Source organism: Tripterygium wilfordii, chromosome 2 (assembly GCF_013401445.1).
Source record: "Tripterygium wilfordii isolate XIE 37 chromosome 2, ASM1340144v1, whole genome shotgun sequence".
NCBI classification, from domain to species: Eukaryota; Viridiplantae; Streptophyta; class Magnoliopsida; order Celastrales; family Celastraceae; genus Tripterygium; species Tripterygium wilfordii.
This window is the reverse complement of record NC_052233.1, coordinates 7,815,247-7,840,550: the sequence shown is the minus strand read 5'-3', so window position 1 is coordinate 7,840,550 and position 25,304 is coordinate 7,815,247. Positions and strand designations below refer to the sequence as shown.

At 37.7% G+C, this 25,304-nt stretch overlaps 4 protein-coding genes and 1 pseudogene across 14 annotated transcripts; 3 read left to right on the top strand and 2 right to left on the bottom strand.

Moving 5' to 3' along the window:
* Window positions 1–1,120: 1,120 nt before the first annotated feature.
* LOC120014514 (tRNA-splicing endonuclease subunit Sen2-1-like) lies at window positions 1,121–3,339 on the top strand. Its single transcript, XM_038866487.1, has 3 exons — window positions 1,121–1,241; window positions 1,780–2,520; window positions 2,906–3,339. Exons 2-3 carry the CDS (start codon window positions 1,790–1,792, stop codon window positions 2,934–2,936), a joined length of 762 nt encoding a protein of 253 aa, XP_038722415.1. The 5' UTR covers window positions 1,121–1,241; window positions 1,780–1,789; the 3' UTR covers window positions 2,937–3,339.
* Window positions 3,151–5,952, bottom strand: LOC120014505 (tetraspanin-3-like). Its single transcript, XM_038866477.1, has 2 exons — window positions 5,355–5,952; window positions 3,151–3,671 (listed from the first exon to the last, which is right to left on the bottom strand). The coding sequence occupies exons 1-2, from the start codon at window positions 5,865–5,867 to the stop codon at window positions 3,327–3,329; spliced, it is 858 nt and encodes a 285-aa protein (XP_038722405.1). The 5' UTR covers window positions 5,868–5,952; the 3' UTR covers window positions 3,151–3,326.
* Window positions 5,953–8,508: 2,556 nt separating this feature from the next.
* Window positions 8,509–13,505, top strand: LOC120005292 (interactor of constitutive active ROPs 3-like). 11 transcript variants are annotated; one of them, XM_038854888.1, is made up of 5 exons: window positions 8,509–8,665; window positions 10,010–10,115; window positions 10,752–10,923; window positions 11,480–13,135; window positions 13,229–13,505. In XM_038854888.1, exons 2-4 carry the CDS (start codon window positions 10,096–10,098, stop codon window positions 13,121–13,123), a joined length of 1,836 nt encoding a protein of 611 aa, XP_038710816.1. In that variant the 5' UTR covers window positions 8,509–8,665; window positions 10,010–10,095; the 3' UTR covers window positions 13,124–13,135; window positions 13,229–13,505. The 11 variants fall into 11 exon arrangements, with proteins under 11 accessions (XP_038710816.1, XP_038710780.1, XP_038710822.1 ...); XM_038854852.1 differs by having other exon boundaries at window positions 11,480–13,140; XM_038854894.1 differs by having other exon boundaries at window positions 8,510–8,665; window positions 10,755–10,923; window positions 11,480–13,140.
* A 385-nt stretch (window positions 13,506–13,890) lies between these two features.
* Window positions 13,891–16,730, top strand: LOC120015973 (annotated as a pseudogene).
* A 5,058-nt stretch (window positions 16,731–21,788) lies between these two features.
* LOC120005985 (dof zinc finger protein DOF2.1-like) lies at window positions 21,789–23,663 on the bottom strand. Its single transcript, XM_038855865.1, has 2 exons — window positions 23,433–23,663; window positions 21,789–22,838 (listed from the first exon to the last, which is right to left on the bottom strand). The coding sequence occupies exons 1-2, from the start codon at window positions 23,457–23,459 to the stop codon at window positions 22,020–22,022; spliced, it is 846 nt and encodes a 281-aa protein (XP_038711793.1). The 5' UTR covers window positions 23,460–23,663; the 3' UTR covers window positions 21,789–22,019.
* Window positions 23,664–25,304: the final 1,641 nt, after the last annotated feature.

Below are 25,304 nucleotides of genomic sequence, written 5' to 3'. Positions count from 1 at the left end.
TCGCAAATTATGAGGCTCTGCTTGTCTTGTATTGTTTACGATCAAATTTGTAAAGAATACTGGAAAATTGGAAACGGAGAATTGTCATTAAGAATACTTTCAACAATTTAATTGTAAAAAGGTCATGAGTTTTTTTAAAATTATAAAAAAATATAATTTAAGGATAATTTTATCATCTTGTTTATGATATTTTTTGATTTATATCTACAATTCTTCTTCTCTCCTCTCAAATTTCAATTTGTTTTTAATGAATCTTTGTCATTGATACTATCACATAAACCATCTTATCCATCACAATTCCCACTTTGTACAGCAAGTATGAGGAGCATGTCAATAAATATTATGGTATGATTGATAGGAAATTTTCTCAACACTATAAAATACAGAGAGTGAGAACTGATGAGGTGATCCTCATCAAATTGATCGGAATGACTCTTGTTTTGTCTTGTTTTATATTTTTTGTCTTTTATTCTTCTCGTATAATAAGCAGAAGCAAATTTAGGGAAATTGATATTGTACAACTGCAGAGATGTATCACTATAGTATCACCAACACCAAAAATCCACTAAAAATATACAATTGACCCAATATGCATACTTCATCTTCCTAATTATTTTTCCTTTCTTGATTTTCTTTTCTTGGTTTGTATCTCTCTTGCTTGTTTTGAAAAAACATTTACATCTGTAGAGATGTATCACTATAGTATCATTAACACCAAAAATCCATTAAAATGATACAATTGAACCAGAAAGACATGTAATGCAATAAAATTTACATTCCAACATTTGTATCATCATTTTATGAGGAAAAGATATAAATTGAATATTAAATTGGACATTCTGATCAAAAGTATTACTATTATATCGCAGTTCCTGAAGAGATAAAATCAAATTTGAGTTTATTTTGGTAAAAACTGGTCCCAATGTACTTTTTTAAAAGAATGTTTTAGTGGTTATACCTTTTTATAATTAAGTACAATCTAGTATACCGGCTTCTAAAAATCACAATTGGAAATACGATTAATCTAGTGGGCCGGCTATGAAAAATGACTGATCTATTGGGCCACTACTTGCCCATTATGCCAGGTCATTTGCTAATAATATATGGAATTTTATTACAGCCCAATACGACAGCACAAATTACCGGAGCAGTTTAGCGTGACATGAACTGCTAGTCTCTCTCTTCCTCGACTGCGAGCGGCCTATCGTTTCCTCTGCTTTTTCTGGTTCTCTACACCACTGGTACTCTCTCTAGGCGATAATGTGTCATTTTTTCTGTTTTTTTTAATTATTTTTGCTAGAAACTCCAGAATGAAAATTTGCGTAATTGCTACAGCAGATTCGTGGGTTATGTTGCCCTAAATCTGATTTTGTCGCTTAATACTTTCTCGATGAGGCGTATTTTTTACTTTGTTCATTTGAAATCAAGAATCCTTTAAGCAGAGTTCATAGAAATTGCACTTCCTAGCTACTTTGGTTCTTCTAAGTTTTATTGACAATTTGGCAAAGTAATCCTGAGTGATTATTAGGACCATGATCTCGTATTGTAATTAAGGCGAGTTTCCCCAATTACAATCATTCTCTTCAATGATATTATTATGTTTGAATCAGATTTATGCACTAATTAGGTTTTTGCTTGCAAATTCACTGATTCTGCGTTTTGTTTTTTTGTAAATTTTGGCTGAATTATGCGATTTATGTATTTGCTTACAAACAAAGCTTCAATTCTATCTGTAATATTCTGTATGTTCAATTGTTATCGGTGTTTGTTCTTTTGAAGGTTTATAAAAATGGGGCCTAGATGGAAAGGGAAGACTGCAGAAGCCAAAGCTCTTACAGATCCCATGTCAAAGATAGTATCAGAACTTCAATGTTCTCTAATCAAAGTAGATGCTTGTGGCTTGCTCTCAGGGTGCAGTGTCCTCCTTGCCGTGGAAGTGGAACAAACTGATCTTCTTAATCGTTCATGTTTTGGCCGACCCCTTCTTACCACTGAGAAGGATAAGCAGTGGTTTCAGCTGAATCTGGAGGAGGCTTTTTACTTATGCTATTCTCTCAAATGCCTTAAAATTGTTGATGGGGATAATTGTCCAAAGACTGATCAAGATTTGTGGGAATACATGAAAGCCATAAAAGTAACATTCCCTTACTTTTACAAGGCTTATTCTCATTTAAGAAAGAAATGTTGGGTGGTCAGAACAGGATCCCAATATGGTGTGGATTTTGTTGCCTACCGTCACCATCCAGCATTGGTCCACTCGGAATATGCAGTTCTTGTTTTATCAGAAGTAGATAATTGTGTGAATGGGAGATTGCGTGCATGGTCTGATTACCATTGCACAATTCGCCTATGTGGGAGTGTTGCGAAAACATTGTTAGTTCTCAACATCAATACAAATGATAATGATGCTTTTTATCCATCATGCTTGGAGGCATACACCGTTGAAGAGCGCACAATCACAAGATGGAGCCCAGAACAATGCCGTGAGGATCATCAGACTGTCATTGCAAACGGAACCAAGTAAGAAATGGTTTAGATTATCATTTACTGTATTGGAAGTCTTTGGATAATTGACAAGATTTGATAAAAAAAAAAAAGAAGCTTTTGCTGTGAAATATGAATTTTGAAGTGGACAACTTGATACCATTTGGCGTAAATATACTCGCATTCTCAGTTACTTTAACATCTTTTACATTTTGTTTGGTGTGAAATGATTAAATAATTTAATCTTTTGCCCCCTTTTCTATGTTTTTTTCTTTCTGATTGCTGTGCTCTCTTGGCATGAATACCCGCTTACTCTCTACTTGAGGGGAGGGGTGCCGTTAGTGGACTGAAGTTTTTTTGTTGCGGGGGTTGGGTGGCTATTACCTTCTCAGCTTCTCTTATGTGGAGCTTTGCATTGTAGGGAAAAGTTGGTGTTGGCTCTGGAGTTCTAGTGAATTGATACGCATTTGAAACTAATTCTTGAGCGAAAATTGAGTGTATGTGTCAGTGTAAATCAGAATTACTTACAGATATGTTTCCTGAAGTTCTACATTGGTTGAGGTCCTGTTAAACTTCCTTTCATCTGTTCATAGATTTTTTATAGCTTTACACAGTGCATAACTACTCACATCATCATCATCGTCGAAGCGTTAGGAACTTCAGATTACAACAGCAGATTTTATTCTAGAATAAATGATTCATCCTGCAAACTCTTAATACATTTATATGTATAAGTTCAGCTATCTATTACAAAAGCAGCATAAGATAGAAAATCAAAAAAACATAAGATACAATCTTTTAGCAAACCAAATTGCATAGCCTCGATTTTTTGAAGATCTAGATTAAAGCTGGAAATGACTAGGTTGTGCCTTAGTCATCCTTGCCTCGCCATAGGGTTCATCATTGTCGATGCGTTTATTGTTCCTGAACGCTGCATAGGCAACCACATAAAGGATCACAAGTATGATGAGTACAACAATGTTGATCACTGAGACCCTCCTCCAGCTCTTTTTCACGCCAGCAAGTACACCGGCCTTGCATGAGTCGCAGGCATAGCATAACTGTTCCTGATCATTGCTCCACCTGGTGCAGTCAGGGTTTGCACTGACCGTCCCTCCTCCAGGGCTCCAAAAGGTCTCGTTCCCATACACAAAGTCACACTCTGTTGGGGGCTTGCAGCAACCAGACTGCACATACCAAATAAAAACGTCTATATCAATTGATTCATCTCTGAATAAAAGTTCTGATTAATGACATTGTTTTTCTACTCAGGTTGTCTGCAACCTGGGTCCTATAACATACTCATTTTAAGTATCTTCCTATTGACAATTCACTTTTTTTTTAACCAATGAACTACCCATTTGGACTTCGGATAGATTGGGCCGAAGCTCATGTGGATAGGGGTCCGAAAATAGAACAAACCCGTGAATTACAGTTGATTGGTTTGAACCTCGATCTTGACACCGTAGGTCATAAATCCAAAGAGATAACCAACTAAGTTATCCAAGTGGTTTATTATGCAAGCTATAGACTAGTCCAATAATAAAGAATGACAACCCACCGAACAGGGCCACGATAAGAAACTGACGCACATTGAAACCATATATCAAAAAATATTCGTTACATCACTCATGACCCTATTGAACTCCATAAATATTTAATGGAAACAAATCACAAATGGGCTCCCCCTCCTTATCATGTCAACACTCTACCCATTCTTTTGCCTTGATATTTTTCTCTATCTACAGTGGGTGAAAACGATGCATGCCTTCTGATAGACTTTATCAATAGTACACACTATCAATCTAGTAAAGTAGTACAAATTTTTGCTATCAAAGATAATATTAATTGAACTTTCATGCCGGTTTCAATGGAGGGCCTACAACTAGAAGACAGAAATAACTAAATAAGTAGGTGAAGAGGTATGGAAAGTGGAATATGGAAGACTGTGTTTGGTAACCAAGAAATACTTCTCTAGTAAGTAAACTCATTGAAAATTTGAGTAAATACTCACATCCAAAATATTTAAGAGTTATCTGTAAAGACAAAACATTGGAGGACTGGATGAGGTACTTGTATTTGTATGTTTGAAAGAAAATTCCTGAACATGCAGATTCGACCAAAAGTAAAACAAAACTTTATTCATAAACTGATAATGCTAACAGATGCTCCTGCACAGTACTAGAACATTATTTTTAGGCAATAACAGGTGACAAAAGATGAAAGAGACATGGGAACAACCAGTCTCATCCCCACAACAATGAACAATAACACCCAACTTGAAAAAGGAAAGAAAACAAAAAAGACGAGAGTGAATCTTCATTATAGAATTTCACTTTCCAAATGGATATTCGATGAGGTGAGGCCACAGTACATAACCACCATAGTCCAGTGATGTTATATCATAGTCATCATCTAACAAAAAGCATAATAGTAGTTGTAGTAGCAGCCCCACCAAACATAGCTTTAACTTATCGAGACTCTGTTTAAATATCAAATTTTTGAATACAGGGAAGGGATAGAGGAGGCTCGACCTCAAGACTTTTATGAGCTACTACATACTCGAATGTTATCTAAACTACTCGTGGTTGGGAGCTCAACTTGTCAATACTTTACTCACTTGACAAAAAACTCCGCAATAAACGGGGGATTGTCACGTGGGTTCAAGTCACAGTATCAACCTGCTCTTCTATTCTAGAGCCTAAACCACAATCCAGATCCAATCGAACTTCAACTATTTGTCTGAATTGTTGCGAAAATAAGAACAAAATTTGACAAACATATTTGAACCTTAATTAATACGAGGTTTCGATAAAGAGAAAAGAAAAAAAAAAAGAACAAGATATGAATAGATTGCATATATTGATTACCTGGATAGAACTGATCTTGCGTTGATAGAACATATCAGCAGATTCAGGAGCACCGTTAAAATTCCTCCTCAACTTGTTACAAATCTTTGAATCCCTAATACAAGAACTGATTTTCCCCCAATAACTATTACTCGCAACGCGCCTCTCCAGCCAACCCGAGTAATCCTCCAAGTAATAATCCTGATATCCTCTGTTCACTAGCGCCCTCCCTGATCCTTTATCCGTCACCACATAAGCGAAGATTATGAACCCGAGGAGTGCAGCGATGACGAAGAACATCGCGAATAGGTATAGCCTCATCAAGAAGGTGTTTCTATAACAGGCGCCGGCGAAACCGGCTAAGGAGACCACCATGATTGAGACACCAATGATGATTAGTGGCCACTGAAGGAATTTTAGGCAGTCTGTGTTGTTTGCTCTGCTGCTTAGCCATATCCCTCCACCTAAGATTGGTATTGATAGTAGAAAACTCAAGAAGTTTAGTAGCCCTGTCAAGTGATTACTCGCTCTCATCTTCGAGATTATTCTTCTGCAGGTTTTGTTCTTCGATATTTTTTGGGTTCTTGAGAGCTTTGATTGAAAGATATTATTATAGAGAAACTATTACGGTTTGTTTGATGCAGGGGATGATGTTATAGTAACATGGGCTAGTGGTGTGTCATTCACCAGGGTGAGATTTGGCAGTGTGTTTGCACTGTGTTTAGGTACACCTTACATCACCGTACCATAGGTTTTTGTGACACGCCAAACGTTTTTTATCATCATAACTCACCTCACAGCAACACAGCTTTTTCACCTCACACCACTCCCTAAGACTTACTATATGTCCCGTATACAAATTAATTTGAAGTGTTAAATGTTAAATGTATCTTATATATGAGTTTATAATGACTGGTTGTTTGCATGTCACATAAATTTTGGGATAAAATGAGCGTTATATTTTGAGGATATGTAACATTACTTTTCGCAGAAGGGATAAAACTACGAAAGGGTCTCATGAGTGTGTACGTGGCATCCAACAAAGAGTAGTTGCATGGTTTTTGTGTGCTTCTAATGGGTATGTGAGAGTTATCTCGATATAGATAGATTGTTTGGATATTTTTATTTACTTTGGTAGGGTTCGTGGTTGCTTGAGTGAAGTTATTGATGATTGTTTTGAGGACTAAGGAAAGGTTGTTACGAAATTGCTTAAGAAATGATTTTATGAGGTTAAGCCCATGTGAAAGGATGACGCGTCATGATATGATTGGATTTGCTATATTTTCCTTTTGACTTTTTTTTCGGCTACTTTCAACTTCATCACCCACAGTGGATGCAGATCTTTTATTTAAAAGTGTGTACGATCAGTTTTGATTAGTTTTTTTTTTGCTTTTTTACTTAAATTTAATTAATCAGTCGGTTAATTATTTTCGATTTGATTATTTTTCTATCGATTTTTATTAATATATATTTGATAATAACTAATCAAATTGATCGGTTTGATTTGACACAATTTTTTTCCGACACCTTATTTTAATCAGCAGATTAATTTTGTAGTACTCTTCAACAACAGACCTCAGATTCACACTTAAGGGGGTACTATAAAAGGACCGATAAAAGTTTGACTCGAAATGGAGCAAAAGATTCAAAACCCATCAAGCGGCGTGGGCCTTAACGAAAGGCACTAGGCAGGCAGTCATGTTTCGCGGACAAGCCGACCATGAAGAAGTTGTCGGTGGTTTATCTTATCGCGTTCCAACGTCTTTTTGGTCAAACTTTGACTCGGGAGTTTACATGTATGTTAATAGGCAGGCGCACTCTAAAATATATTAGCCCAATTCCAAATACTAAGCGGTAATGGGCCCAATGGTATGCGGTGTGGAGAGGCCCACTTAAAAGATGAAATCCAAATAATGTGGAATGGGCCTAATTATAAGCGCCCTCTCTATTCCAAATGGTAGGTACAGTAGTGGATAGGCCTAAACTATTCATTTGTTTTATTAAAATTAATAGTTAACATATTATCTGCATAACTCTCTAACCATGAGTACATTTGGAATCAAACATTGACAAATTGGATGGAGTAAATTTTTTATTTAATAAATTACATGTGTGCTTTTGAGCAATGTTATCAAAATCGTGTCCAACGTGGATCTAGGCGAAAGATTGAGTCATTGGCTTATTGGTTCAATTAGTGGGTTATCAGTCAAATCGCATGTGTTAATTTTTTTATCAGATTGCATGTTTAATTAACAAATAAAAATAAAAATAATGCTAAAATTAAATACTATAATAATATCATATGATCATTCATAAAAAATATAAGAATTCAGAAAATCAAGTTCTTGTCACATAGTTAATAATTAATACATAAGAGTACACCCAATACATATAGAAATTATGTTTCACATCATAAGTTAACGATACATAACAAATGATGAATTTCTCACATAAGAGTTTTAAATAATGGTGTAAAGTAAGAGTCATTTTTTAATGGTGTGAATGAATGAAATGACATATGAGCCTTACTCCTTTAGGCACTACACGTTTTAAATTAATGCTGTAAACATTAACCCTTTACATTAAACGCTTATGTGAGAATTCATTTGTAACAAATCATTCAAAATAAAAAATAAATCGAAATATCTTGAAAAATCGATTGGTTTTACCAACACGACTCAACGATTGTTTTGAAAAATCGTCCGATTTTTCTAGGCTTAATTGCTTAATTGATACTTTAGCAGAACCATACTGGCTTGGTGATTAGGTCACCAAATTTACATTTCAATTGAGCGACACGATCCGATTTTTGTAACAATGCTTTTGAGTTACTAACATATAATTCATGGATGGATGCTCAGCATCATACAGGTAACAGGTTGGAAGGTCTTAAATATGGAGATCAACTCAAACACCTTAAAAAAGGTATAGTAGATAAATATAGTATATTTGTTAATCTCCCCCTCCTTTTAAGAAATTATACTAATAAATAAATAATAATAATAATCTGTATACTGAACTTAGCAAAGGAAAACGACGTCGTTGTTCCGTTAATGGGAATAATATTTATTTATTTATTAATTCTGATGGCGGACTTACGAGTTACAAGTGTGGCTGAAATTAATTTAATCGCGCTCATAATACGACAAATCTGTACTCTCTCTACGTTTTGTATTTGATATTTGACACTCCTGCTCCCCTGACCACTGGTCCCATACATACTTACCATTGTTGGAGAAAAGCCTCGGGAACTGCGCGGACAAGGATAAAAAATCCAAATACCAGAAGCTGCGCACTGTCCACCACTTCCCATTCGACTCTTCGTTTTCAAGGTTAGATTTCACACATAATGTGCCTCTGGGTCTGTCTATTATTCTCCATTATCTTGTTTGGCTCCCGAGAAAATGTGAGAAAAGGTATGTGAAGTAGAGTTTTCCTCTCCGGCAGTTCGGTCACGTTTGTGTGGCTTTGCAGTGTAGATTTTATTATTTTCTCTGCGACCAAACAAAAGGTTTTTGCTACATTTTTTTTGTTTATGCTACTGGGTCGTGGCTGCAGAACCCAAAATTGTATGCCTTTTTACTTTTTTAAAAAGACACTTTTATCTTGAATTTTTAATATTTTGATAGAAATGTTGTTACTTTTGAAGTTATCTTGCTGTGAATTATGGGTTTGTTGAAAAGTTGTTTGTCTTAACTTCACGAGTCGTTTCTGGGTTTTGGCCTTCAAAGCTTGAAACTTGCAGCTTTTTTTATGGTTTTGTCACTTCAAAGAAAGTAAAATCAAATCTCAGAAAATCCTTCTTGAATAAAAAGAGTTACTTTAGTTGCTTGCTTTTTTCTCACATATTTTGTTTTACGTTATATTCTCTCTAGTTCTATCCCTTCTGCTGTAGATCTCTACTTTAGTAGGCAACTGCTCAATCATCTTCGTAAGTTCGTAATCTTTTGTTTTTGTCTGAAATCTTCTGTTTGTTTTCTTGAAAAAAGAATCCTCATTAAAGTAGGTTTGAGTGGTTTGAAAACAGGAAAGCATCTTCAAATGTTCTTAAATTTTGAAAAATTTATACAGCCCCACATTGTTTAATGTTTCCTCATTTCATGGCAAAACTGAAGGTGGGAAAGTTCACACTTACATTTGTATTTTAAAATTACCCCCCTTTTTCATGAATATATGTTTATTTTAATGTTTGTTAATTTTAGTTTGTGAGATGATTGGATGCTTTTTACCTGTTCCAAATCATAAGGAGAGTGAATGCCTCTAGGTCAAGAGCTCCTCTTTAAAATTGCCCATTTCTGGAGTTTTTTTTTCCAAGGTGGTTGAATTGGGGCATTGGGGTAATTTCGCGTTTGATGTGATAATGTTGGTCCCTTGGGACTGCAATAGTGGGTCTTGACTATTGAGTATGGTGTAACTGGAACTGTTATAGGCATTGAATGGTGAAGATTTGCTATGATATGTTTGTGTATAAGTTGAGAGTAAACTGACTTTTTACTGTGTTCTGATATACTTTCACTTTACATGAATGGTTAAGGAGCACTGTAGTTTCCGCCTTGATTGCTGCTTGTCCATATGATGATAAGGAGCACCTGTTTTTCATGATTTCATTTATTTCTTCACATGCAAACACATTGGATTCTTTGGTGTCTCTGATTTGCAACATGCCTTGGTGTCAGGCAGCATTGAAGTGAAGTAGCTACTGTTGAAGCTCAAATATCTGCATTTTTTTTTTATAATTTTTGACTCAAAGGGTAGTGAAATTATGGAGACTCCAAAAGGAAGGTAACTTCTTCTGCCCTTTAATGACTATTCCATTTTCTTTGGGGTGCCTTTTTTGGTAAATTGAAGTGGTTTATCCATTATTTAAGGAAATTAATCTTGCCTGTTAATGCATATCCTGTGAATTTATGATTTTCTTTACCATACAAAATTAGTTGGTTGAGCCGACCCCAAATTTCTAGAATAAAGGCTCGGAAATGCTAAATGATCTGGTTGTTGAGGCCTCTATTGTTTCTTCTAGATTTCATTCCTCATATCTGGTTTTAGCCAAACCTGAGTACTGGATTGAGGCTTTAATGCAATGATGGTTAGTTTCATCTTATCAATATAATTGAGGCCATTTCTTGTGGTAAGAGGCTTGAACTCTAGTTCCTCTCTCACTTTCTGAGAAAGGATTTAGTAATTTGTTTCATATTCTGCCTCAACTTTGAGGCCCCTTGGTGACCACCAGTCCACTGATGAAGTGATTTATTCTGCACAAATATGCAGTATCTTTAAGAGTTGGTTAAGCCATCAAATGACAAATTTAGAGCAAAAAACTCAGCTGAATTTCTGCATCTGTTTTAAGAGATCTCCTCCTTCACTAGAACACAAGGATGCTTTATATGTATGTCTAACTTATTTTACTGGTTTTCATAGCAGAAGTGACTCCTCGAAAGTGCCTCAAAAGGTTTCCCCGCGACCTGTTCGCCAACTCAAGCCAACTGCACTAGAGTCTGACTCATCATCGTCCTCTAATCAAACGAGAACTCCAAAGGAAAGAAGCCCTAAAGTTGTTGAGCGGAGGTCACCAAGAAGCCCTGTGTCTGAGGTACTTTATATCTGCAACCCATTAATGTTAATACATTTTGCAGAATTTAAAGATATGGCAAAAGATTGTGTTTGAGCCTTCTCCGTGTAGAAGGCAGCATTCGCCTAGAGTTTTCTTTTAGTTGTAATATATTTTCTCATGTCCCCTCTAATATTATGCACCTCTGATGCTCTATATTTTTGGTTTATTATAGCGCCACTACGGTTGCTTCCTTCGTCTTAAGTTGCACCACCACCACTTCACCCTTAGAATACATATTCCTTCATTGTTGTCTTTTTTTAGAATTAGTATTACAGATGTTTGCATTGCATGTGCCTTTCCAATAGCAGGGGCAAGCAGAATCAGTCGAAAATCGGCACTTATTCTCCTCTAGCATTTTCTTATGTTTCCTAAAAACATCAGCCATGATATTGTTCTTTTGTGATGTTTTGTCAATTAGCATTGTAGTATCAGAAGTAGAAGGACAGTTATGGAGATGCTCTTGCCGTTTTCTTGTAGTCAAAATAATGGTGCAATCTCAACCAGCAAGAAATAATTACATTTTTGTTGTCTTCAGAGGAAGCGTCCTAGCAGAATATCTGAATTGGAGTCTCAGGTTTCTCAACTTCAAGAGGAGCTTAAGAAGGTGAAAGATCAGTTAAATTTGTCTGAATCAGGGAAGAAGGAAGCTCAGCAAGAGGCCGAAGACTACAAGAAGCAACTGTCGGCTGTGTCTGTAAAGTTAGAAGAGCCCCAGAAGCAGCTACACGAGCTGCCTGCTTCTGAGCAGGCTCATGTTGTAGAGCTTCAAAGGATCTCGCAAGAACAGGATAGTACTTGGCTGTCCCAGCTTGATGTTGTTCAGAAGCAGCAGTCACTTGACTCAGCTGCCTTGGCTGCTGCCACCAACAAGATTCAGCAGCTTACAGTTCAGCTTGAAATGGTTGCTGAATCTGAGGCTTTACAAACCAAACATGCTGAATCAAGACAGTTGGAGCTCCAGAGCCTGAAAGGGAACCTCGTAGAAACTCTTTCGATTGTTGAAGACATGAAAAACCAGCTAAGCGATAGCAAGGAATCAGAAGCTCAGGCTAAAGCATTGGCCAATGAAACTCTTCTGCAATTGGAAACTGCAAAAAAAACTGTGGAGGCACTCAGGTCAGATGGCATGAGGACTTTTGAAGATTACAACATAATCATTTCAGAGTTGGAAAAATCAAGAACACGTGTGAACTTCTTGGAAGGACTGGTTGGCAAACTCAAAAGTGACCTACTTAATGCTAGCAGCACCCTCTCGCAAAAATCTACAGCCGATGACAGTATTGAGTATGGAATTGAAGGGCCCGGAAGTACGGATGAATCAAAACAACTTCACTCAGAGCTTTCTTCTTTGAAGTCTGAGGTGGGGCGGTTAAGGTCTGCCCTGCAAGCTGCTGAGGCTAAATGCCACGAAGTAGTGCAGGTAAAAAAGTCTTATGAACTGGCAGAGCAAGCAAAATATGAACTGGAGAAGCAGCTGGAGAAATTGAAGGCTGATATTGAGGAGTTGAAGGCAGACTTGATGGACAAAGAAACTGAATTGCAGGCCATTTCAGAAGAAAATGAAGGCTTGAATATGAAGATCAAGAATAGCCTTTTATCCAAGACAGAATCTGAGATTGAAAATGAACTTAAAAAACTAAATGAGCATATTGGAGATTTGAAGGCAAGTCTGATGGACAAGGAGACTGAGTTGCAGAACATATCAGAGGAAAATGCATCGCTGAAGAAGGAAATCAGTAGAAGAGAACTGGAAAGAGTTAAAGTCAAGGATGAGGTGGTCGTGGAAGTAGAGGCAGCAAGGGCTGCAGAGAGAGAGGCCCTCACAAAACTTGGTGTTGCGATGGAAGAGGCAGATAAGAGTAACAGAAAGGCTGCGAGGGTATTTGAGCAGCTTGAAGCAGCACAAGCAGCAAGTTCTGAAATGGAAGCAGAGTTGAGAAGGCTAAAGGTGCAATCTGACCAATGGAGGAAGGCAGCCGAGGCCGCTGCTTCCATGCTTTCTGCAGGGAACAATGGCAAGTTTATGGATCGAACCGGGTCATTGGAGAACAATTATAATCCTGTTTTGGGAAATATAAGCTCCCCCTATGATGAAGACATGGACGATGATTTGCTGAAGAAGAAAAATGGAAACATGCTAAAGAAGATTGGAGTTTTGTGGAAGAAGCCGCAGAAGTAGAAGCACCTTGAGGCATGGTAATCAACTTTACTAAAAAATTAGATGAATCTATCTCCAATTCACAAGTCCTTTCTTTAATAACACATTTTATGGTTGCTTGAGCAGGTTCAGAGGTGAATGGAACAGCTGAGTCGATCGAAGCTTCAGGTAGTAATGCGACTGCAGTTGTTAGTATATGATTACTCTTCTTCCCAGCTATCTTATTGTAACATCAGATCTTTGTTTGTATTGACTGCCAAACCAGGAATTGATGTAATGAATCTCTATGTTCTTAGCATAGGACGTACTTTGTAAGACCAGCTTGTTTAATTCTGTGAGAAACGGAGTAGTACTTGGTCATGGAATGATTTTGTTATTGCAAGGCCTTTGATCTTCATGAAAATTGGGTATTTCCTGTACATCACATGAGATATGTGAAGTCTACGAATTCATTTGGATGCCGTGTCTCATGTGAAGTCTACGAATTCATTTGGATGCCGTGCATCTGACCTGATTGCTCGGATAATGCCAATTGGCAATTGCTGGAACTTTCTTTATATATTAATTAATAAACACTATGCCTGGGAACTCGAGAAAAAAAAACACCCATTTCTGGGAAAATTAATTATCAAAGAAGGGAAAAAAATTGTCCGGGAAGTTGGGCTCGGGCCGCTGGAAAGAGGATGGTGATGTGATTTTCTCATTGGCCCAAGATGATTGCAAGATTAAGGCCCAAGTAAGGCCCAGAAATAGAAATTTTTAGGGGGACGAATAGTGAATAGGGATAGGGTCGGGTCAGCACTCAGCATCCGTTAGACTAATTTGATTAGGGTTTATCGACAGCGGTACCGGAATTCGCATCTCCATCGACTGCTTCGAGGGCTTCGGGTTCGTCACCAGGACCGGTGCTTCACCGTATCTTCACCGCCAGCACGCTCGGATTGCTCAGTCTGAAGATTAGGATTTTCATGAATACGCACTCGAACGACGATTAGATGGAGGCTTCAAGCGCGTGATTTTGTTAGGGTTTGAGCTTCTACTGTTTTGATTTTTTTGCGCACAAATTTTCAAGATTTGTATTCTTGGTTTGGAGTAATGGCCGCTAAACCCATATGGATGAAGCAAGCCGAAGAGGCCAAGCTCAAGAGTGAGGCGGAGAAGACAGCTGCGGCAAAAGCCGCTTTTGAGGCCACATTCAAGGATGTGCAGAAGAATGAAAAAGACGCTGTGGTGGCTGCGGCTGCTTTATCTGATAGTGAATCAGAGGAGGCAGAGGTGGACTTGGAGAACAGGCCCATTGGCCCCGTTGACTCTGCCAAGTGCACTGCAGCCGGTGCTGGGATTGCCGGGGGCACAGCATGTACCCCGACAACCTTCATGGTGGTTGCAAAAGATGCGGATGGGAGCAAGGTCCCAAATGGGGGTGCGCAGATCAAGGTGAAGGTGTCGCCAGGAGTGGGTGTTGGGGGTTCGGATCAGGAAGGAATTGTCAAGGACATGGGTGATGGGACTTATACAGTCACATATGCTGTTCCGAAGCGGGGTAATTATATGGTGAATATTGAATGTAATGGGAAACCCATTATGGGCAGCCCTTTCCCGGTGTTCTTCAGTGCAGCAAATTCGACCGGAGGAGTATTGGGTATGGCTCCTTCATCCAATTTTCCAAACCTAATAAATCAAACCATGCCCAACATGCCAAATTATTCCGGCTCTGTCTCTGGGGCATTCCCTGGTTTACTGGGTATGATTCCGGGCATTATATCCGGGACCTCTGGTGGTGCCATATTACCTGGTATAGGAGCTTCGCTTGGGGAAGTTTGTCGGGAGTACCTTAATGGTCGCTGTGCCAAAACTGATTGTAAGTTGAACCACCCACCGCACAATTTGCTAATGGCTGCATTAGCGGGAACAACCACCATGGGGACAATGAGCCAGGTGCCTATGGCACCTTCTGCAGCTGCAATTGCTGCTGCACAGGCTATTGTTGCTGCCCAGGCCCTTCAAGCCCACGCTGCTCAAGTGGAAGCTCGAGCTCAATCAACCAAAGATTCTTCCGGTACCCTCTTCTCCTTTGATCTGTTCCTTCTATGGAAAAGTAACTTTTATGTTAGTTTTTTTAGTGGCTTGAAATTTACCGTAGTTATAATGTTTAATCTTGCTTGGTATTTCATATAAATTTCTTCCCATTTCAATTTACTATTTTCCTATGAGTTCATGAGGATATTTTTGTATATTAAAATATTTTGTGGTTCAACAGGTTCAGTTGATAAAGCTGGAAGGGCTGATGCATTAATCAAGACTGTGCAAGTTAGCAATCTTAGTCCACTTCTAACGGTGGAACAATTGAAACAACTCTTTAGCTTTTGTGGGACAGTTGTTGAATGCACCATTACGGATTCAAAGCATTTTGCTTACTTAGAATACTCAAAACCGGAGGAAGCAACTGCTGCATTGGCATTGAACAACATGGAAGTGGGTGGACGGCCGTTGAATGTTGAGATGGCGAGAACTCTTCCTCAAAAGCCCTCTCTTTTGAATTCTTCACTGGCTGCATCTTCTCTGCCAATGGTAATGCAACAAGCTGTTGCTATGCAACAAATGCAGTTTCAGCAGGCTTTACTGATGCAACAAACATTGACCGCACAACAGGCAGCCAACCGAGCTGCAACAATGAAGTCTGCAACAGAATTAGCCGCAGCCAGAGCTGCAGAAATAAGTAAAAAATTAAAAGCTGATGGATTTGGAACTGAAGAGAAGAAGGAAGTAAGAGAAAAATCTAAGTCTCCGTCCACTTCCCGTGCAAAGTCTAAATCAAGGTCTAGGTCACCAATCAATTATCGGCGGAAATCTCGTGCAAGGTCTAGATCCTTGTCGAGATCACCTCTCACTTATCACCGGAGGCGAAGGTCTCAATCATACTCACCTCCATCCCACCGCCCTAGGTACCGCAGATCCAAGTCTCCACATAGATCTCGCCATCATTCACGGTATGATGATGAAAGGAGATCATATAGAGACAGGGATGCCCGTGATAGAGCTGGAAGAAGAGATGCTGATAGATCACGTGAACACCGCTCATCTCTTTCAAGAAGCAGTAGAAGGAGTGTAAGCCCTCGAAGAAGAAGGACCCATAAAGATGATTCAGACTCACCAAGACATGTTCGAGAAAGTTCTCCACATAGAGGAAGGAACGTCTCACATGGTGGTTCAAGATCTCCTAGGCATCACCGAGGAAGCAAGTTGTCCCCAAGAAATGATATTGAAAGTTCCCCAAAATCAAGATAACACTCTACAGCGAAATCTGTTGAAGATTCTTATGGGCAGGAATATGATATTTGTGATGAGGAAACAGAACATTGTATCAGAATGCTTTCAAGGTTATTATCTGTGGAAGATAATCATCATCAAAGAAGATCATTCTTAAAAAATTCATGTGAAAGTAATCTTCTTTTGTTCAATTGTTTCTCACCTTTCTCAACCTAATGAGTTGTTTCTGGGTGTTGAGCTCCAAAGCTTGACACTTGCAGTTTTTTATGGTTTTGACACTTCAACAATGGAATATTCGAAACTAGGGTAGTCTCAATTGAAATAAAAGAGCGCCTTTAGTTGCTTGCTTTTCTTACAATTGTTTTTTTGTTGATTCTATATTCTCTGTGGTCCTCTCCTTTCTGCTTTAGATCCCTACATTAGTAGGGAACCTGCTCAATCTTCTTGGTAGCCTATCAATTCCTCTCAATTTTCTAATATCCCAAACACTCTTGTCTGTATAGTCTTTGATCAATTCTTACCATTCTTCATGCATTTAAGTTATAGGGGTTTTATGGTTGATGTTCACAGTCTATTTTGAACATTGGTTTCTGTTGTATCTTTGTGGCTCTAACAGTCTGTGAGCTTAAAAAAATGACAACCATGAACCATTTGTCCTCCTCAATAGCGATTTAGATGACAATGAGGACCTGCCTAAATTTGTCACGGTGGCTCAGAAGGTGGAGAAGACCAATAGCCCAGCGCCTGCTGCTCAGTTTCAGCCAGCTAGGCTGCCCACCAAGCCGTCCCCGTCATCTCAAGCTAGTGAGATTTGACACATTTTATATTATCTGTTTTTGGCTAATTTGTCCCTAGGAGTGGATTTCTTGATATTAATTTCAATTTCACATTTCAATGTGAGTTACTTTTCCTGTGTATCTGGTAATCTGTCTGCTCACTTACATATTATGGACAAATCTTGTGATGAATTGGCATATTTTTAGGCTTCTTTTGTATTGTTATTATTATGGATGCTCATGAAACAGAGATACTAGAAAATTTGTTCACTTCAGTGGTTTTAGGAATCAATCCTGATGCTTCTGTGTAAAAAGAACTCACTTTCACTTGGCATTTTGTGGTATGACTTTTTGCCTTTTCAATTGGTTGAGGTTTGTAGATGGATATACAAGAATCCTTCATTCCTGTTCCATATATTTGAGTATTGTGTTACTATCATTTTGTAGGATTTTATGTGCTACTCTTTATATTTATTCTAGTATGTCTTGGTGACTTTACAATGTTCCAATAGTGGCAACTACATTAGACTCCAGAAATCTTACTCGCTGAAGTCAGGAATTTCTACTTTCCTACTGCGTTTTCATGTATATAAATGATGTTACTTGGATTAGGCTCCCACTGATCTCTGCTATGTTGCAGGGTTTGTTAGTTTCTAGAGGTTATCCTCTACGACTCATGCCTAACTACTACAGTTACTTTACTCTGCCTTAAGTCACACCATTTTTGGATTTATAATATGTGATGCATATGCGAAGAAGAATTGTCCTTTTTTATATGAGAAGAAACATGTTTGAGAGCACATATTCCTGCTTTTTCGGTACTTTTCAGGATTAGTGCAACTGCAAATGTTTGTGTTCTGTGTGCTCTTCCTAAGGGCAGGGGCAAGCAGAGCAGTCCCAAAAGTTGGCATCTAACCTCTTGTACCATTTTCGTGTATTTCCTAAAAAGATCATCTCCTTGAGTTCTTCTATGATATTTTATCACTTAGCATTCTATTTTCAGAACTCGTAATGCAGATGCCTTTGTTTTTTCCTTGCATTTTCAAAATGGTGGTGCAATTGATATCAGTGACGTATCATTAATGATTTTTTTTAATCTTTTTCTGTCCTACAGAAGAAGAGCGTGCACCGGGGGCAGAATATCTGAAATTCTGAATTGGAGTCTCGGGTTTCTCATCTTCAGGAGGAGCGGAAGAAGGTGAAAGATCAGCTACATTTGTCTGAATTGTGAAAGAAAGAAGCTTGGCAAGAGGCATAAGACTACGATCAGGTTAATCTCTATTTGTGTCAACTAGATTCGGGGGATTGATGTTAACTCTATGTTTACTTTGTACAGTGGCTTGTTTAATTCGTCTACGCTGCTGTAAGGCCTTTGGACCTTCATGCCAATTGGGTATCTCTTGGTCTATACATCTGTCCCTAGGTATTATCAGGGAATTTCTGAAAATACTGGTATCATTGAAGGTTCTGTTGTCTTCATTTGCGCTAGTTTGGTCAAGTCTAATTCTATAATGATTCATTTGGTTGGTGATCACGGTGGCATGAACAATTATGATAACTTTTGAGCTGGGTCATGTTGCTCTTTGATCGAGTATGTCTTATAAGCTCATTTGTATTTTCTATAGGAACTACATTTGAAGGCTTGATTGACCGAGAAGGTAATTGGGAATCTGCCTGTTTACTCAATTCAATTAGCGGTGACAAGCTTGTTATAAGATTTGGCTAACAAAAATGCATTTGTGTGAACACCAGAAGTTGGGTTTGGGCTGCTGGGCTGTTATAACGAGGCCTATTATTTTTGATTTTTATCGTTGGCCCAAATGGATGTTAAGACTATAAGGCCCAAAAAAAGAATCTTGGTTGCATAAACAGTGATATAGTCAGAGTTAGGCGGACCAGTAAGACTAGGGTGTATCAACAAAGGTACTGGGACTTAGCATTGCATCTCCATCTCTACTCCTTTGAGAGTTTCGATCACCATTCCATGCTACCAAGAAATCTTAGTTATTACTTTGCAGTGGGGTTCAATTATAAGTTGATGACGGTGTCGAGTTTAGGGAGGATAATTTTAACAGACGTGAGGTTTAAAATAAATATTAGTTGGTAGCATGCAATGGTGACCGAAACTCTCAATGCTAGTTTTTCTTGAGTTAATTGGTTTGTTTTTCTTTTAAATATTAATTGGGACAATGTGAACTTACGGGTTCATACCAGGGAGAAATTTTTTGCAAGTTGAACTCACAGAGTAGACGACAGAGGTGGGCTGATTAGGCATATTAAAAAAACCCAACCTTGGAAATGAATGGAAGAAGCCATTTGCTGGGTCTTCTCATGCAAAAGGCATTGTTCTTGAGAAAATGTAGGGAACAGTGAGAATTGCACTTGCTTTAGCTCTTTCAATGATTGGAGTTTGCATGTTGATTGACTGGTGTGATTGGATAAACTGTGAAGAGGTATTGAAGCCAAGCAGTGCAACTCAGGTATTAGAAAATGTGCTTCAGTTAGCTGATTAAGAATGGAAAGAAGATGGATGGTTGCTTGAACTACACTGAATAAAATGTGAGGGTTCTAGTTACTCTATATGCCAGGCATCACTGCTCAGGAATACAACCTGTTACAATTTTATTATAACAGAATCTATTAATTGGTTTTATATGCAGGATGAGGTGCTGATTACTAGTGTCAGATTCAAAGTTGTGAAGGTTTCAGGTGTCAGAGGAGAAACCAAGCCAAGCTGGTATTTGTTGCTTGCTGTTATTGTTTTGAGTCTCTTTTTTTTCCCAGATTAATGTTTTGAACTGATTTCTATAAGCTTACTTCAAATTGTTTGGGATAAACGCTTTGATTTCTATGTCCGGACAACCCAATTCTTTGATTTACTTTCTTGGGTCTTCCAAACTTCCTTAGGGTTGTATCAAAAGTTTTGCGTTGCTCATGTCACTGTTGTATTCTTAAATGTGAATGCAACCTTTTTGGTGGTATGAAAGGAAAATGATAGTTTCTACTGGCATCCACTAATTGTTGTTTATGTGATTTATTTAATGAGAACAACATATGTGTGCGCAAGTATATTCTGATGAAAAGACCAGACAATATCAGGCTCTGGAGGAGAACAAGTGAAGTGACGGTTTTTTTTTTTTTTTTAAATTTATTTTAAATTTTGATGAATGCGATTCAAGAAGAGTGCACACGCAATATTTTGGGGTTTTCTAGGTGTTTAATTTCTCATTTAATGGTTTGGAATGAATGTCACATTTTATTTTATTTTTTTTCCACTGGATTGATTCTCCGTCATTGGACGAGAATTGTACTTTAGGGAATTCAAGGGTTCCTTCATCCCTAATCCCTTTATCTAAAAAAAAGAGAGTTCCCTCATCTAAGGGTGGCAAAATTTTGTCATGTCTAGATAACCGAATTTGTTCTAGTTGGATTAAACCAAGTTTAGAAATAAGTTATATGTTCGAAATATGGGAATATAGGTCCAAACAAAAATATTTTTTTTTTTGCCTAGGCTTCATCCCTTCAAATGTTATTGAAATGGTTGATGCTTGATCTAATTTGACATTGAGTATTTCACAAAGATTTGAACTGTGGATCAAAAGTGAGCGAGATATTCTTTGTCGTGGTCATTGGGTTACAAAAACAATATCAATCATTTTCAATGTACCCAAAACTTGTTTTTAAAATTTCTGACTTTTTGAACAATCCAAAGACTAAAATATCAACTAGACCCATGTAGTACAAAGCATATTATAACATAGTAAGCAACAATTTATTTAATTATTTCAACTGAAGGTGGGGAAGATAGTTTCAACATTAAAGATTTTTTATGATAATAATCATGGACAACATAATATCAACGAAGTTGCCAATAAGTCAAGTATAGCCCAACCAGATAGGCCCACCAAAAGATCATGAATGCAAGAAATTCTGGGTAAAAAAAAAAAAGTCTTGTTTCAGACGCTCCTCGGTTACTGGTCTGAAACTTGAAATAATGTTGAAATTGGTTAGCCGAGAGATAATGCAATTTTTGAACACGGAAAAACTTGACCATGTGCAACTTGTTAACCAAATGTTCAAACGTTATAATTTGACAATTCAAATTTGCAGTTAAACTGTTGATGTGATATAAAAAGATCAATATAAACAATCTGTCCGAATAGTGTGACCCGTGTGTACATATTGGAGTAATTTTTAATTTTGAGTTCGTAAGTTATAACGTGTGAACATAGTTGGAAATAGACAGCTCTTTCCGGACCGAAAATTACATTATTTCATTGACTGTCGCTATCTTGAGCTTCCAACTCCAGATTTCTAATGCTGCTCCCAATATTATATTGTAGCAACAGCGATGTTTGAATATATCGATGAACATTCTGTCACGCCCAAATCTTAACTTAGATTTTGTCTGGTAAGAAGACAAAATGGGTACTGAAATATCTACTCCATTATGGTATAACTATTATAGCAATAAATAATAACCCAACACCGGCCATTTTATATTCTGAGAAATCTACCTGCAAAATAAGAAGCAATCATGATAGAATATCTTGAAAACACCACTCACATTCAAACAAACAAACAAACACAGGTCCTGCAACAATCTCCTTTCAACATGTTCAGAGGGTTCAGACTGCAAAAACCATGAAATACCACTCTCAAGTCTCAATCATTCACTATTTTCCGAGTCCAAAACAGAAACAAATTTATATTACTATATCAACCAACCTCTGCAAAGTTTCTAACTTAATTGGTTAGCAAACAAATCCAGAGTTTCTCATTAGTTTATAAACCAAAAAGACAAAAGAAACAAATTGAAACAGAGTTGATTCAAGGGAATCAGAGAAATTAACTGAGATTTTTAGTTAAGTCTACATTAAGGGGCTGTTAATTAGTCCATGCCAAGCTGAAGTACCAAGTCCATTCCAGCTCCCTCTTCCTGAATCAAGATCACCATTAATGTTGTTGTTGTTAGCTTCATTGAGCTGCCATGGGAAACCCCACAATACCCTATTGTTGTCACTTTCTCTTCCATTGCAGTGTTCTTGCTTCATTGTTGTCACAGTCACTGCCGTTGTTGTTGCTCCACTACTCATGTCTTCATAAGGCAAACTACCCATTTCACCACCTACTCCACCACAAATATTACTATCCACCACCTCTCCCAGGCTAATTCCATTCCCAAATCCATAGTAAAAATTCTGAAAATTGTTCTGGGTGTCAAGAAATCCGCTCCTAAGTGCATCATGGTTCCCCATAACATCAATTGGGTTTCCAAGAAAAGAAAGACCAGAATCATCAAACCCAGTACTAGACTGTTTTTGGAGCCTGGAAAATGCAAGAGTTAGGTCATTCTGGTCATATCTCAGTGGGAATGTAGAAAGTGGGTTATTGGGATTGGTTGTGATATTGAGCAGCAGTTGATCTTGGGATTTCTTTGATGATGATCTTTTGTTCTTCCTGCACCCTCCACCCATTGGAACATTTCTCAGTATACCTCCTTTGGTCCAGTACCTTCTGCATGTCTTGCAAAAGTACCTTGGTTGAGAGAGGCTGTAGTTGTTGTAGTAACAGAACTTGGTGTTGGTAGACTCACATCTTGGACATTGGACTGCTTCTTCTGGTTGTGGTCTTGGCTTCCTCTCTTGTTCTGCTTTTGAACAAACCAACATGTTTTCTAGTAAATGTGCCTGCATTTCCTCAATTGAACAATAAAGTTGATATTAGAACAACTTTAATTGCAGCTGAAAATGATAAAAATCTCAACAGTTCAGAATTTGAGATGTTAGTTATTCCAACTATTGAGTTTGACACATGTTTTAAGTGAATTCATCGGCTCCACATTATTGAAATCAAGAATTCACCATTCACATATAACCCAAATGAGAAAACTCTATAACTAAGGGATTTAGGGCTTATAAAGTCATCTAATTTTTCAAGTTTTTTGCTTTCTCAAATTGGATGAAACCTCAAAAACACTTCAGACAAGCATGAAATGAATATGCTACTTTTGGGTTAAATTTGCAAATAATTGCAATCAAATTCTGTGGTATCTACCCATCAAAGGACACAAAACAATGCCCTATTTCGATTCCTTCATCCTTCAAACCCTAAACACAAAAAAATTAGAACTTTCATTGTAACTGAAAATCACATCCATTTGGATAAGACCCAGAACCCATAAATGGGGAAAAAAAAAACCCATAAAGGGAAAGTGAAGTGAACAAAAACATCTGATTAGTGAAAAATTGGAACTTAAAGAATCTCATGTATAAGAAACCCACCTGGTGTTGTCCACTAGAAGGATCCATTACATACAATATCAAGCTATAACACTTATCTTGATCAGTGGGGAGAGTTTTGTGTTGTTTGTGAGAGAGAGGGGGAGAGACGGCTAGGCAAAGTGAAGAAACAAAGCTCACACCCAACTACATATATAAAGCAATCCCAAGAAAGAGAGAGAAGGTAATGATGACTTCTATATTAGCTTAGCTAGGATTGCACGCAGAGGAAGCAATTGCGCTTAAAAAGAAAACTCGAGTAATTTATAAAACTCATCAAAACGGACTCAATTTTCAGAACCAACAAGATAGTCTTCGTGGGTCCCACTCCCCACTGGATTCAACTATTGGGTGGACCCGCCACCACCTTCCCCCTCTTTTATTCTTTTCATCGCCAATTCCTCTGCGACTCCCTTTCTCATCCCCAATAGAAAATGATAAAGATTGGAGTAGTTATTTCAACGATTGAGTTGGAAGTATATGATTTAAGTGTATTCGTAAAATCTCACATGATATACATAAAATTCTATACGTACAATTCAAAACTCAATAGCTGAAATATGACTAGTTGGAATCCCTATTCCCCACTAGATATCACAAACCTCGTGTTCTGGGAAAACAACAAAAAGCAGAAAAACATATATATATTTATGCAATATGCATGTATATGTGTGCAAAACGGAGATTTGGTCTATGAAGAACTGTGTATCTTGTCATGTATAAAATAAACAATGGCCATATAGAGGCATGGTGTGAATGCTTTTAGATTGTTAGTGGTGTGGGCCTGTGGGGCACAGGTTATGATTTGATTGGGCTTCGTGACTTTGTTGGGTTTTAGAGTGTGTTTGGCTGCTGTCCGTAAAGTCTTATAGTGATGTGTGAATGGGACAGGCAAGGGAACACTGGTTTTGAAACAATTAACGGACGAGGTGGTCACACTCATCTTCAAAGTTCACACGCATGTGATTCATATGAAAATCGTGGACTCACATGTTTTATATAATTCAAATGAAATCATGTGCGTTAATCTCAATATTTAGAATACTTGGAACAAAAAATATTTAGATCAGTAAGATTATTCAACAAAATATCATCGCCAACACCTAACAAATAATTAAATAAAAAGCAACATGATTTTAGGCAGGGAGAGTTTTTAATGACATCTATATCATTAATAGACCTTGTAAAGCAATATGAATGATTGGGATCGAAATCTACCTTATCCGGACCTATATATATATAAAAGAAAACAATTAGCAATTCACATGCAATCCACTCATGACAAAGTATATATATAATCAGTCAATAATCAAATAAATATATTCTCAAACGGCTAGCTTTCTCATTTATTCTTGTGAGCATTACCATTCCGGGTCCAAGATTCTTGGAGTAGTGGCGGGGAAATCAATGTTTACCAACCAAAATTCTAAACTGTCATAATCTGTCAGAAAGTGCAGAAGAAAAAGCAATAAACAAAAAAAAAAAAAACAAATTCTTGATGCCAATAATTGTTGTTTCTTGTGGATCCTATGATGTTTTTTGCTTTGCCCTCCACATTGTTTCAAAAAATAAGGAAAGAAATAAAAGGCAGAGAAATCTTGCAATAATTAGGGTAGAATTCGATGATCATAATGATCAGTAGTACAGTTTTTTGGTACATTGTGGTGGGGTCATGGAGCACATCGTAGTATCATACTGATCGGCCAAGGAGGTTGACTGGTCAAAATGATCAGTCAACGAAAACTGCAAACACTGAAATAATAGAAAAAGCAAAAGTGGAAATATAGAAGAAACCTGTGCCCGCGTATACATATGGGTTATCATCTCTTGTAAATAAAGGAATGTGGGGTGATGGCCTAGTTGATGGAGATTAGT